The following is a 13,383-nucleotide window of genomic DNA, read 5'->3' as shown; positions in this document are numbered from 1 at the left end:
CCATCTTATACTTCTATGAGATTATAACAATTGTCACTCACTAAGCCTTATGAGACCTAATAAAGTTAATTACTCTGAATCAATTTACTCAGCCTATGAGCTTGAGTTTTTACACAGATTAAAACATGTAAACACTCTCAAATCAGTTCTTCGATTTACACATCAACAATTTGTTGTTCTCTTCGGACTTATTTTTGTCGTTTCCATCAATAGAAATTTATTTACATTGGAGGTCACAGGTTAGAACCATCACTGAACTCATAAATAAGATGAAAGTTATTATCAATCTAGTAATTTAGATATGATTTATAGCTGACTTTTTAGCCAAAATTGTCTCTAAGATTTGCATAACTCCTCACTTTATTCATTGAGATTTGAAATCAATAGAATTTGTCCCTGAGTTTGTCCACCATCAATCGTTTTGGTCATTCCTTGAAAAATCTCTATTAAATAAGAATAGAATGACCAAAATACATTTAATTTTTGTCAAATCATTTTAGCCCATTGTTTAATAAATTTAGGGTATATTTGTCATTTTGATCCTTATTTGACATAATTTTGCACGGAATGACCATAATGATTGATGGTGAACAATCTCAGGGACCACTTCTATTGATTTCAAATTTCAATGATCATTTTGATTAAAAAGCCTTTATAGCTAGTATACCTTCAAAATATAAACAATATTATCAGTTTGTACATCTTATATTAGCACTCAGCCCATTCTTGTACGACTAAAATTTTTCTTTAACCTTATTTTTTTAATTAACAAAGTGCAATTCTTTGGTTACAAGTATTTACCAAAGCATGAAGTTTTGCAGATTATTTGATTGACACGATTTCTTGCATTACAATATTTCTATATTTCTAGGGTTCACTACCAAAGCGTGAAGTTTTGCAGATTATTTGATTGACATGAAGTTTTACCTCTAACACACCTTTGTTATTTTTTATTATTAATTTTCTTCAATTCATTTTATTTGACGGCTAAAAATCAAAAGAGGTGTGTGAAAAGTAAAAATGGATGTGCGGATAGCACTATCCTACCGCAAATTATGTAACGGTGATTAAAGGAATTCCAATGACTTGATATGTTTATTTTAGTAATCTAAAATTTATCTTCGCGAATAATACAAAGATACATTTATCGCATTTGGAAATTAAACGCCCTAATAGAGAAGGCAAAGATGAATCCAAAGAGCACTGTAACCCCAACATGCACTACTGCAACAACTCCCACAAAGTCATGTCTGAAACCAAAGTAACTTCTCAGAAATTGTTCGACAGTTTGACCATTATCGAGCATATCGTTCAGATCTCCGAACTGTGATGCGATCAATCCATACAAGGTCCAAGCCACCGGACACGCCCAGTAATACCATCTCCACCATATGGGAATCCTCTGTTGCGCAAGTGGAAAAATGAAAACAATGAAATATTAGAACGAGTTATATATCGCGAAAAATTCTTCTAGTTCATAAAAATAATCAACAATTACCGGCCGTGGGATGATGAAGCCTGAAAAGAGGTTCCACAGTGCATAAAATGCAGAGGAAACAATCGCAGCAACATGATGGTTTGGTGTCACAGCCACAGTCATCATGCCGTAAAATGTGAAGTACAACAATGTGAAGTACATGAAGAATAGGTACCAAAAGAATTTAACAAAAGTCATGTCAAATCCGATCATCACATAAGTTATGACACCATAAACAACCGCTTGTAGTAAAATATATGGGAGCTCAATCAAAACCTGTAACAAGGTAGAAATTAGAGAGAGAGAGAGAGAGAGAGAGAGAGAGAGAGAGAGAGAGACCTGAGCAAATGCATATGGCAAAGCAGAATACATCCCTGCTGCCTTTTCTCTATAGAAGACTGTTCTTTCAATAGCCACTATAGGCTGCACTGAGGTAGCATTTTGTATCCCGAGGAAGAGAACGGCAGTATACATAGAACCCATTGCATTGAACAAATCTTGTTGCCTTCTTCTGCATCAAATAATACAAAGCAAATCGAAATACAGGACAAATAGAGAAAAGAAAAAAAAGAAAAAAAGAAGAAAAGGCTAATGAGTTTCACCAACTCATTTCTTTGTTTCCTTGTTCTAACTTACGTTTTGGAGCCGAGGTTCCAGAACATTGACCCCAACATCAACGCTATGATAGTTGTGAAGAGCAATCTTACTGCATTATATAACGGGTTGCGCCAATATGACCAATGTTGTTTCCATAAGCAAGCAATGGTCTGTACGAGAAATGGTTGCGAGTATCGAGTGGGGAAATAGAGGTCCTTTGAAGGAGGAGCTGGTGTGCTGAATTCTTTAATAAGTTGCTTGTTTCTCCTGAACCATATTATGCCAAGCAATGATTTCAGCTACTAATTAAAGATATATAAACATATGGGAAGGATGTCAATATTTTTCCGTGGTACACTATTATACCATGTAGGAGTGAAATATCAATTAACAAACCTGTATAGCTCTGAATTTTTGTAAACTTGGGCAAAATCAATCCCCAAAGATAATTCTTGTGCTGAAGTCGTAGCTTCCAGCATCCAAGTTGCTGGATTATAACCGTCTTTTATTTTACTGACTCCTTCAATTCCCTTCGTTCAAATAAATGAGTGTTAACGTACAATTAACCCATGTTATTGAAATGAAGGAAGAATTTAAAACATTCATTGTTGCATTAGGGAAATAGGACCATCTACTTGTTCGTCCATCACATCCTACCTCAAAATACTGGATTAGATGGCAAGAGTGGCGACCCAATGGCCCGACATATATTTCTTGTCCTCCTCGCTTCAGTAGGAGTAACTGCAATCACATTATTATTCTATCATACTCGAATATATGACAGAGAGAAAAGAAAAACTAGACTTGCAATCAATTAACATTATTATCACCTCATCGAAAGCTTCAAATATGTCAATGCTGGGCTGGTGGATGGTGCAAACAACTGTTCTTCCAGTGTCCACTGTGTTCCTAACTGTTCTCATGACAATTGCAGCAGCTCTTGCATCTAAACCTGAAGTTGGCTCATCCATAAATATTATCGAGGGGTTCGCTACTAGTTCAACTGCAATGGTTAGCCGTTTGCGCTGCTCAGTTGAGAGACCATTCACGCCAGGCAGCCCAACTAGCACTTGCCTCAATGGCTTCAGTTCTATAAGTTCCATCACTTCCTCAATGAACAACTGCAATTAATTCACAATTAGAAATCAACGTTATCACAACCAGTTATATATATATTTTTCCATACGGAAAGAAGAAAGAAAACTTAGGGCTTGTTTGGTATCCTACATGAGTTCAACTTTTTTAATTGAAAAACACTTTTTGAGTTTAGGCGTTGAATTCTTGTTTGGTAGGGTTTTTTATAAAAATTGGATTCAAAACTAGCTTAAAAACATAGGCTATTTCTTAAAAACACTAAAAATGAGTTTTTAGAGTATTTTTTTGCTTTCTCCTCAACATCTTTTTTTTCTCTCTCCTAACCCTTGCTTTTTTTCTCTCTCAAAGCTCTTTTTCCTCTCTTCCCACATCACACCCCGTCCTCTCTCTCTCTCTCCTCAACCTTTGTCTCATCACCCTCTCTTTCTTCTCACTCCCCCTCACCGTAATTTTTTGCTCTCTCCCTCACCACCTTGCCCTCTACTTGTCTTTCTCTCTCCTCATCAACAATTTCTTCTCTCCTCTTTCCCAATTCTCTCTCTCTCCTCCAATTTTTGCTCAAGGTAGTTTGAATTCAAACAAAAAAAAAAATATTTTAAAAACTCAACCAAACAGATTTTTGAAATTTGAGATTTAAAAGAAAATTGTTTTTAAGTGTTGTTATTTGAAAATTAATTTTAAAAACAATCAAAGTTTTTGGATAGAATACCAAATGGCCCTAAAAGACTTTTTTTTTTTTGTTAAAAAGGTTAAACGGCTTGACAGAAAATGTAAGGGTTGTTTGGATTGTTCACGATCACACCCAATTTTCTTGTTTTGTAACACTAATCATAAACCCTGAAACATATTCTGGTTTTAGATTTATATATTATCACACTAACCTTTCTGGTTTCAGCCTTAACTTCTGATGGCAAACGAAGCCATGCTGAGTAGAGCAAAGACTCATGGACAGTCACATGAGGGGAGTGGATGTCATTTTGTTCACAATATCCAGAAATCCGAGCAAATGTTTCTTGCTTCTTTGGGTAGCCAGAAATTTTGACGTCTCCTTCAATATATCCGCCAGTCTTCCTACCCGCCAATACATCCATGAGAGTGGTTTTTCCAGCACCGCTCACACCCATCAAAGCTGTTAAAACACCTGGCCTGAAAGCACCACTCACCCCGTTCAGAAGCACTAATTTGTCCTCTACGACACCTTGGGTCTTCATTTCCTGTTAGTTCAGATCATTTCATGTTAGTTCAGACTTCGTTTGGCATAACTATTCTCTTTAAGTAATTTGACAAAACTACACCGGAAAAAGTAACCTAACAAAATGATCTAAAGCACTTCATTCGGTTTGAAGTTACCTGTGGCATGTCAACTGAGTATATAATTTCATCAAAAGTGATGGAATAAGGTTCAAATGGAAGAACCATCCCTCTTCTGTTGTTACGAATAGCTTCTTGATTCCTACTCTCTGCATGCCAATTAAGATTTTGATGTTCATCCAAGAGCAAGAAGTACACAAACACACAAGCGTTAGAGGTATGCACATTATGGATGAGAATTAGCACCTGTCTTGGTTTGTTGACTTGAGCTATTTTGGCTGCGTGGTAACTGACTTGTTCTTTCTGTTCTTCCATCGTTTTCATTGCTTTGTGAATCTTCAGATTTAACAGCCTGAGGTTTCCCAAGTGCTGCATGGCAATTGTTTCCCACGTGAATAATAATCTTAATTCGTCAAATGTTTAAATGGACGGATAAGGTAAAGATACCCACGGTTTAGGTACGTGAGAGCGACAATGTAAAAAATGTTGAATAGTAATGCAAATCCAGCCATTGCCCCAACACCTATCCAGTACCAATATTCGTGTGGAAAGACTCCGTGGGACTTCAAAGCTGCAACTCCCAGAGCTACTGTTGAGTTTGGGAGCACCTTTTATTGGAAAGTAAATGCAGATATCAGATACGTTTAAAGAAACAAACACAAAATATATGAATTATCTTGCAGAGGTACGAATGCAAGATGATTTTGAAGGAAGTACATGTCTCCAACTTTTCCCGAGTAGTTCGTTAACTGATATTGCATTCTGAGCATACATCATAGGTGAAATCCAGTAACCCCAAATCCACCATTTTTTAATATCATCTGTGACATTAAGGAATTAAAGCATCATATACGCTGCAACAAAAGAATAAATACTGTCTCTCCCGTATGCATAAATGTTATGTTAATATATTGGTTACCTCTCGAAAGCACGAAGCCACCCAGTGTGAAAAGTATGAGCAATGCAAATGACCCTAAGGTGTTAGCAACAATTAAGTTCCTACACGCTGCTGCAAGAAAACGGAATAATGCAGAAGCCATCTGATTAACAAGTAACAGCAGTACATATTGCCTGAAAAACCTGCAGCATGTGCAAACAAAACCAAGCATCAGGGATCGGAATGCATGCAGAAGGACAAACAAGTTAGTTCTGATTTTTAACTTGTTTACCGATCAAAATTTGGATCAAATCCAATCACATAGTAGGTCATGAACACCCAAACTCCTACTTCTATAAATGCTATAGGGATCTTGAGAATCCATGTTGGAAGAGCAAATGCCCATGCAGGGAAGAATAGGAGGTCTCTTTGCTTATAAACGACGGGAAGCTTCATAATGGTCATCGAAAGCTCTGCCATCCCATTGAACATCACCATGACCACTGAGAAGAACAAAGCACCCATATAAACTCCTCCATCATCTACTGAATCACGGGGCATCTTTGTTCGTAGGAAGATTGTCATGGTGATCAGAGCCATGACTATCAACTAGAAGCAGCAAACAGAATTTTAACTAATTAATAAAGTGTTCTTTCTAAAATACTAAATGAAGAACTATAATATGTATATATATATTAAAACCTACTTGAGTCAGCCTGAAGACGTAGACAAAGGAATTCCTCTTTATGAGCAAATATTCTCTTGAGAAGCAAGCTTTCAACAGTTCTCCTTTTTTAAGACCATACTCTTTGATTGTCAAAGCTGCCGGGTGGTTTCTGCTCTTGTCGAATGGAATGGACAATTCATCTCCAAGTTTCTGTCCCACAAGGAATGATTGAAATGCCACCGAAAATTCCCTAACTGTTATGAAACTGTAGGGTTCATCTTTCCGTACCCAATACTGCTCCTGGTCTTTCCTTGATGTCACCTATAGAAAATTTGATGAAGTATACAATTCCATTGTTCTATGATAATTAGTAGGTGAGAATAACAAAGGATAATTTACAGCTAGCTACCTCTTGTAGGAAGTCAGCAATGGCTTTCCTCTCAGGACATTTGAACCCCATAGATTCAAAAAACTCAAGCACATGTTCGCGGGGACCCTGGTACACAATCTGCCCATCCGAGAGGAGGATAATATCATCAAAAAGATCGTAAGTCTCTGGTGCTGGCTGTAGGAGTGAGATGACTGCCGTTCCATTAAGAATGTGAATGCATTGCTTGATTGAATTCACAATTTGAAATGTCGTTGAGCTGTCCAAACCAGTAGATATCTCGTCCATGAACAATGCCCTCGCAGGTCCAACAAGCATCTCACCTGTCAAAGGATTTTTTAAGATCTTAAAAATGTATGCAGAGAAGAACAATTCGATGATGCATTATAAATTAGTTTTTGAATTTCTCTACCTGTTGTGACACGCTTTTTTTGTCCTCCAGAGATGCCTCTTAACATTTCATCCCCTACTATGGTATCAGCACAGACTTCCAGTCCCAGAATCTTTTAAAAGAAAAGGACTTAGATATAACTGATTTAAGAAAATTGTTTAGGGATTTTTGAAAGGACTCTTATGATCAAAGGTAAACTTCTCGGCGTTGTTTACCTTTAGAATGTAATCTGTCACGACGTTCACCTCCTGCCCTTCTGTTGATATTGCCTACAACATTGGAAGCCAATAATTGGAACCACATGAAGCAAGCAAGTACTCTTAATTCGAAAAAAGTAAATAAATCTCATTCAGTTAGATAATATGAAGTACTTAAGAACTATTTCCGCCTATTATTATCATTGTCAATGTTTTTTTAAACTATCAGTTACAGTAAAAATTCCATGGTATGATATCTGCCAGAAGACTCCATGATATAGACTCTGCGCGTGTGCATGCAGATGCATGCGTGCGTGCATGCGTGCTTTTGTGTTCAACAGTGTACTGTAGCTTTATTTCTCACCTTCATGAAGACATCAATGACTGGATCAGGCTTGATATTAGCTTCTTTCTCTCTTCTGGACAATTCTGAGAGCATATCTATAGTTGGCCAAATAATTGAAAATGATTCATTTCTTTTACATATATACAAACCCGTTTGAATGTACCGTAAAAACAGTATGGAAGGAAAAGAAAGTAGTTCCACGAAATGAACTAACCATAACGTGTTCCGACCCCTTGGCATCTTGCAGAAAAGGCCAAGGTTTCCCTTACAGTCATTTCTCCAATATGAAGGTCATGTTGACCGATGTAGGCAGCAGTTCTTTGGGGTACAAATTCATTCATTCCATGCCCATTATAACTCACCCTTCCGGAAAGCTGAAGCGAAAAATTTTCTTTTCAAATTAGTTATGTGAATAAATTTCTGGACACCAATTAGAGAAAATTTAGAGCTTAAAGTGAGATTCCTTTTCACCTTTAGGTCCGGATCCAGCTTTCCTGCCAAAGCCAACAAGAGCGTGGTCTTACCAGAACTTGGAGGACCCAATAGCAATGTCATCCTACAAAATGCATCCAAAACAAATGAAATCTGGGAGCCCAAAATATCCTTTTCTTCTCCTTTTAGTGGTGAGCAAGTAAAACAAGTGCAAAGTAATTCCCTTTGCTCACCTGCTAGGCTTTATGATTCCGCTAACATTGTGGAGGATCGACAGATGAGTCTTTCTACTTGAAAGAATACGGAGACCAATCAAGATGTCCTTCAAGATCAATGGAAAAAGTAATTAAACTGTGAGAATAATATCGCGGAAAAGTCGATCAACAAAAAATACCAACTTCTGCATCTATGTTACCTCGATAATGTTAACACAGAAGTTAAAGAGTGTAGGCAAAGCTCTGCTGCCTACATAAGTTTCCGCTTCTATATTTAACTGCTCAAATCGAACTTCAATTGTTGGAAGAACAATTCCAACCCTGAAAAGTATTCAGAAACAACCCATAAAAAAAGTTCAGCTAAAACATTTAAGTACACATTTCCCTTGTTTGATTATTAAGAAACTTGCTAAATGCTAACAAATCAACATTCAATACAAAAACTTGAGCAATAATGTATGTAGAAAAATTATGTCCGTGTTAAGGACGGTATGTAACAATTTTACAACTATCTTTCTTCGACATCCACATGGTCAGATGGGAAGTGGCAGACTGCATGGAAACTGCTATCAGAGCCAAAACACCAATAAAAAGACTAGAGGCATAAACCTCCCATATAAATCGAAACTATTATGTCAAGTGACAATCGGTTCTTGCCTCTCACACGGCTTTATTTACCACCACTAAAGAATCCATCACCTGAATTTCATTGTAAGTTAGGCCTTCAGAATCCTGCACTAAACTGAAATCTGAATACCTTTTCTCTTGTTGACTTATCAATGTTCTTGAACCTATATAGAATTATTCTTTTCATATCTTAACTGTATATAAAAGAATAAAAAGGTTGTACCCAGTGCACAAGGCTCCCGCTTTACGCAGGGTCTGGGAGAGGTGAATGTCGGCCAACCTTACCCCCATTTATGGAGAGGCTGCCCCCAAGTTTCGAACCCGAGACCTACCGCTCATGGGCGAAGGCACTTGCCATCGCACCATAAAAGAATAATAATAAAAAATGGGATAAGGAGGATCTTATTACCTATCGATTCGATTCTTAAGCTTCAGCAAGAACCTCTCGTTGTCCTCATCGTTGCCTTTCAGGAACCTCTCAATCAATTCCTTTCTTTCTTGGAAGCCAAGATTTGGTATATCAATTTCACTAGCTTCACCACCCGGCATAGTGAGTATACCTTTCCTCAAACGGTTGTAAGTGGGAAGCTTCTCAAGTGCTGCCCATTTAAGAGCAACTTCTTCATCTTCTCCACGTGAAGACCTCGAAAAAACTTCCATACCATTGTTCATCCATCTCAAAGAACTGCCTAATTGGCGACCATTTCCGGCTCTATGTATATCACCGCTCTCCATTTCCAATTGGACAACGCAAATTGTTGCTGCAATCGCAAAAGCAACTAAAAACTGCCAAATGAAACACGCGCGCACACACAAAATAAAAACTAATTTCTTTCAAAAACTATTGCACCAATGGAGTCAAGATTTTGAATTCTGGTAACAAAAAAATTGGTCATTGGAAAACTTAATACAAATACAAGACTCTCGAAATAATGCAGAAGGGAAAACTATCAAATCCAAATTCCCAGGATTAATTTGATATTAGCTTCTAGAAGTTAAATCCTTAGCAAACATGCATTTTGTTCTGAAAATGTTTGATCAAATATTTAACTTTGAAATGCAAGGCTGTGAGAGCTTCAGAAATACAGGGCTCTTGGTAGTGCACTGGTGAAATACGGAAGAGGAAGACTGTCACAGACACACACATGCATCTATATAATACCATGTTAGGTTAGATAGAGAAAGAGGGGGGGAGGGAAAAGTACCATTTGTGCTAGTTTAGAACGAGGAAGGGGCGGGGGTGGGCCTTGTGTGTGAGTAGAATGTACCATGCTAGGCAGGTGTACCGTGCACGGCAGTGGAAGCCTTAAATCTCAAAGATATAAATTTTTCTTTCATGTATTTAAAATTGGCGCGGTAAGAACAAAAAATTACTAATTCCAGTCATTATACATATCTCACTCATTGCGAATAACGAATATTTATTGTATAAAATTTTATAATCAAAACCGTGAAAATAGTTCCCTTGAAATACAAGAAGAGATCGAGAAGGATACTCAAGACTTCTAGAAACTAAATCTACAGAATTTGGCTCCTAGAGTTTTAATGTCATTAAAATAAATGGAGGATATTGAGAATGAATTCAAATGATTATTTTTTGTTGCCACTTAGTACTACAGTTTAGTAGTATTTCTTGTCACTTGTAAGTGAGAGATTTTAGGTTTGATTCTCGCCAATAATGAAGTTGAACCACATTATTATCAATTGTTTAAAAACCATGTACAACTTGGTTTGCACCTCTGGATTAAGAGACAGAACTTCATATGAAACATGTGTCTTCAATTTGAGTTGATATTCAAACTACTAGAACATATTTCTGAAGTGTTTTATGAGTTATATGCGGAGTATTAATGTTTAAAACCGAAAGGAGACGACTCCACCTTCGAAAAGGAGTGAGAGTTTGTTATCTACGGACCAGACCGACCAGTCGCATTCCGTTTCAATTTTCCTTATTGAGTTAGGATTAGAATAGATTCATCATAACATCATATCACATTGACAATTGAAACTTATAGAAAGACGTCATTTTCCATCATAAACTTATGGTTTAGGGTTTTTGTCTTGAGACAAAATGTGAACGTGCATTAAATGTTAATTGAACCCCCATCTATATTTTTCTCAAAAGTCCTGCGGCCGGCCTGCTGGATTCTTAAAGGCATGTACGACGAGGTCACAACAAGCTTACACAACTTATTCAAATTTCTATGCCATAATCGTGGCCGGTTTGGCAACGCTCACATTATGCACATGATCTGCAAATGTCGTATGGATATTGGATGGAAGTTAGCAGTTACATCCTTTTCTTATTCCTACAAACAACACTCACATCAATTTTTTGTGTGGAGTTAGTTATTAGCACGGTAAAATAGTCAACATTGCACTAATGGTTATTGGAAAAACCAAAAGAAAAACGAATGCAAGATGATTATTTTAGGGGATTTTCTATGGTGATCTAGAGTATGAGATGTTCCAGACTTTTCAACTGTTCGATCTTTGTTTTAAAATTTCAAAAATCAAGATTTAATGTTTTAAAGCATCAAAGAATGTTTGTGGTTTTAGAAAAGACCTTCAACGTCTTTCATGCTCTTCATCATCTTGCACCCAATAGGAAAATTTCTTGAATCTGGCATTGCATCCGTCACACTACAGAATGGCGCAGAGGTGGCTTCAAACTGGTGTCATTTTCTATCTACAAAAGTTTTCCAATCGTCAACAACCATGTTGTATGGTTTACAAACTATAATTGAAATTGATGATCTCTCTAACATTACTCAATTAATTAATCTATGCTGCTTTGATCACACACAAAAGTTTATCTAGACTATTAATGAAAACCCCTTGTAGTTGATCCGGTGTGCCTAAAAAGGACACCTTACCTAAACAACTAAACAAGAAGACTAGCTTTTAGGTTTGGCTTCCAATTCAATAACCGAACCACCTCAAAGGGAAGTTCAATGAAGGAAAGTTATCTAGGTTTTATTCAAGTTTGGTATATGACTGTAAACCTTAAAAGCTTAGAGTATCTCCAAGAGATGTGTAAAACAACCAAAAAACTATTTTAAAGAGATAAATTCGAAAAATTCATCTCCAAGAGATGCTATAAAAGAGTTTCAATTATAGCAAAATGAACAGTCAGTCTTTAAATTTAGAGGTAAATATTCACTTGCTAAATATTAAAAATAATAAAACTAGAGGGTGGATTCTTGACCAAGGAGAAAAGGAAGTGATAGAATGTTGTTTTTAGAAAATGAGTGGATTGAGTTTGAATGTTAATAATAAAAGAATAATACTTGGCTACTTAAAGAATGAAGAGGAGCTTCCCCTGAAAACTTTTTGTTGCCGAACTTTGTGTTTATGATCAGAACTGTTCATATTATAAATCACTCTATAAAACATTACGAACTGTGTATGTATTTGTTGCAATAGATTGACTAAACGACCATAGTTTTAATTCATTTTTTTTTTTTGCATGAATGATTTTTATAGAATTATTCATAATACGAATAGTTCTGATTATAAGTACAAAGCTTTATAAATCAAACACAAAATTTTGAGCAAGAATTCCTACTCATCCTTGAGTAGCCAAACATTGTTCATAACAAAATATTAAAAATTTGTTAAAATAGAGAGTGTTCTTGGAGATGAAAAGTTAAAATGAGTAGCTAAAATATTGGGGTGTGATATCCACACACCATTTTTTACTTCTCTCACACCTTTGTGGTTTTCGGCCGTCGGATCGGATGAATTAAAGAAGATCAATGGACAGAAATTAACAAGGGGTGTGTGAGAAGTAAAAAATGATGTGTAGATAGCAAACCCCAAAATATTTTTTTACGCTATTCACTTGCTATTTAAACAAAATTATTGAGTTTCTCTCAGAAATGATATGACCAATTTGAAATTGGCCTCATAGTTTGGGAAGTTTTATGAAGTTGATTTACAAAAACATTTTTACCCGCAAGCAATGGATTGGTTTAGTAGTTAAGAGTTTTTCTCTTGAACTCACTGCAACTCGGATTCAAATCTTCCCCCTCCGCTCACTCTACCATAAAATAGCAATATCAATTATATTAAAAATAACAACATTTTACCCAAACAATTATTTGCATCTAGAATGCTATTATTGATGCAAGTGCTGGATTGTTCGAATATACCTTCCTCTTCAACCTAAGCCGTCTTAACTCAAACCCTCCCTCCTCCCTTCACAGTAGATTAGAATAGTGATATTTGTTTTTAAAAAAAATGAGAAGAAAAAAATGCTATTGATTACTACATATTTAGATTAAAAGTTGCATGATTCTGTTTGAACCCAAAAATTACTCCACGCATCCACCAAAAAAGAGATTTAGTACAATCCTGTTATATCCTTCTGATCGATGAGCTAATTTAACTAAAGTTTTTTTAGATACAAGATTCAAGAGTCATTGGGGGAGGGAGGATAGAATACAAGACTTCACGTGCAACAATAAACACTTTTAATCACCTTAACTACAATTCCGTTACAACTTGAGCTTTTGGGAAATATAAAAACAAGAAGTATGCAGTAGAATCTAAAACAGCAGCACAGGAAAAATTTGGTGAATTTTGGTCTTTCTATCATTCTCTTAGAAGCCAACATGAACGTGTCAAAAGTGAGAACAATCTTGAAAGTACCACCAACTGTGCATATATGTTAACAACACCACCTTTTTCTGTATGTAACCTTGAAGGGTTTACCACATTATGATTCTACTCTCCATAATTCTCTTTCCCTTTCTCATGTC

The 13,383-nt window shown here is 36.3% G+C and overlaps 1 protein-coding gene across 2 annotated transcripts; it reads right to left on the bottom strand.

Annotated features, from left to right (window-relative positions):
• Positions 1-1,067: 1,067 nt before the first annotated feature.
• Positions 1,068-9,801, bottom strand: LOC103436862 (pleiotropic drug resistance protein 1-like). 2 transcript variants are annotated; one of them, XM_008375315.4, is made up of 24 exons: positions 9,030-9,801; positions 8,194-8,314; positions 8,012-8,100; positions 7,818-7,902; positions 7,561-7,720; positions 7,365-7,441; positions 7,019-7,072; positions 6,825-6,915; positions 6,434-6,735; positions 6,064-6,345; positions 5,650-5,966; positions 5,400-5,560; positions 5,198-5,301; positions 4,932-5,088; positions 4,727-4,849; positions 4,520-4,629; positions 4,051-4,383; positions 2,905-3,195; positions 2,732-2,815; positions 2,471-2,604; positions 2,114-2,341; positions 1,817-1,988; positions 1,499-1,753; positions 1,068-1,402 (listed from the first exon to the last, which is right to left on the bottom strand). In XM_008375315.4, exons 1-24 carry the CDS (start codon positions 9,353-9,355, stop codon positions 1,145-1,147), a joined length of 4,314 nt encoding a protein of 1,437 aa, XP_008373537.1. In that variant the 5' UTR covers positions 9,356-9,801; the 3' UTR covers positions 1,068-1,144. The 2 variants fall into 2 exon arrangements, with proteins under 2 accessions (XP_008373537.1, XP_070660982.1); XM_070804881.1 differs by having other exon boundaries at positions 1,499-1,988.
• Between the last annotated feature and the right edge of the window lie 3,582 nt (positions 9,802-13,383).

The sequence above is a fragment of the Malus domestica genome, chromosome 09, assembly GCF_042453785.1.
Source record: "Malus domestica chromosome 09, GDT2T_hap1".
In the NCBI taxonomy this organism is placed as follows: domain Eukaryota; kingdom Viridiplantae; phylum Streptophyta; class Magnoliopsida; order Rosales; family Rosaceae; genus Malus; species Malus domestica.
This window is presented reverse-complemented; position numbering and strand designations above follow the sequence as displayed.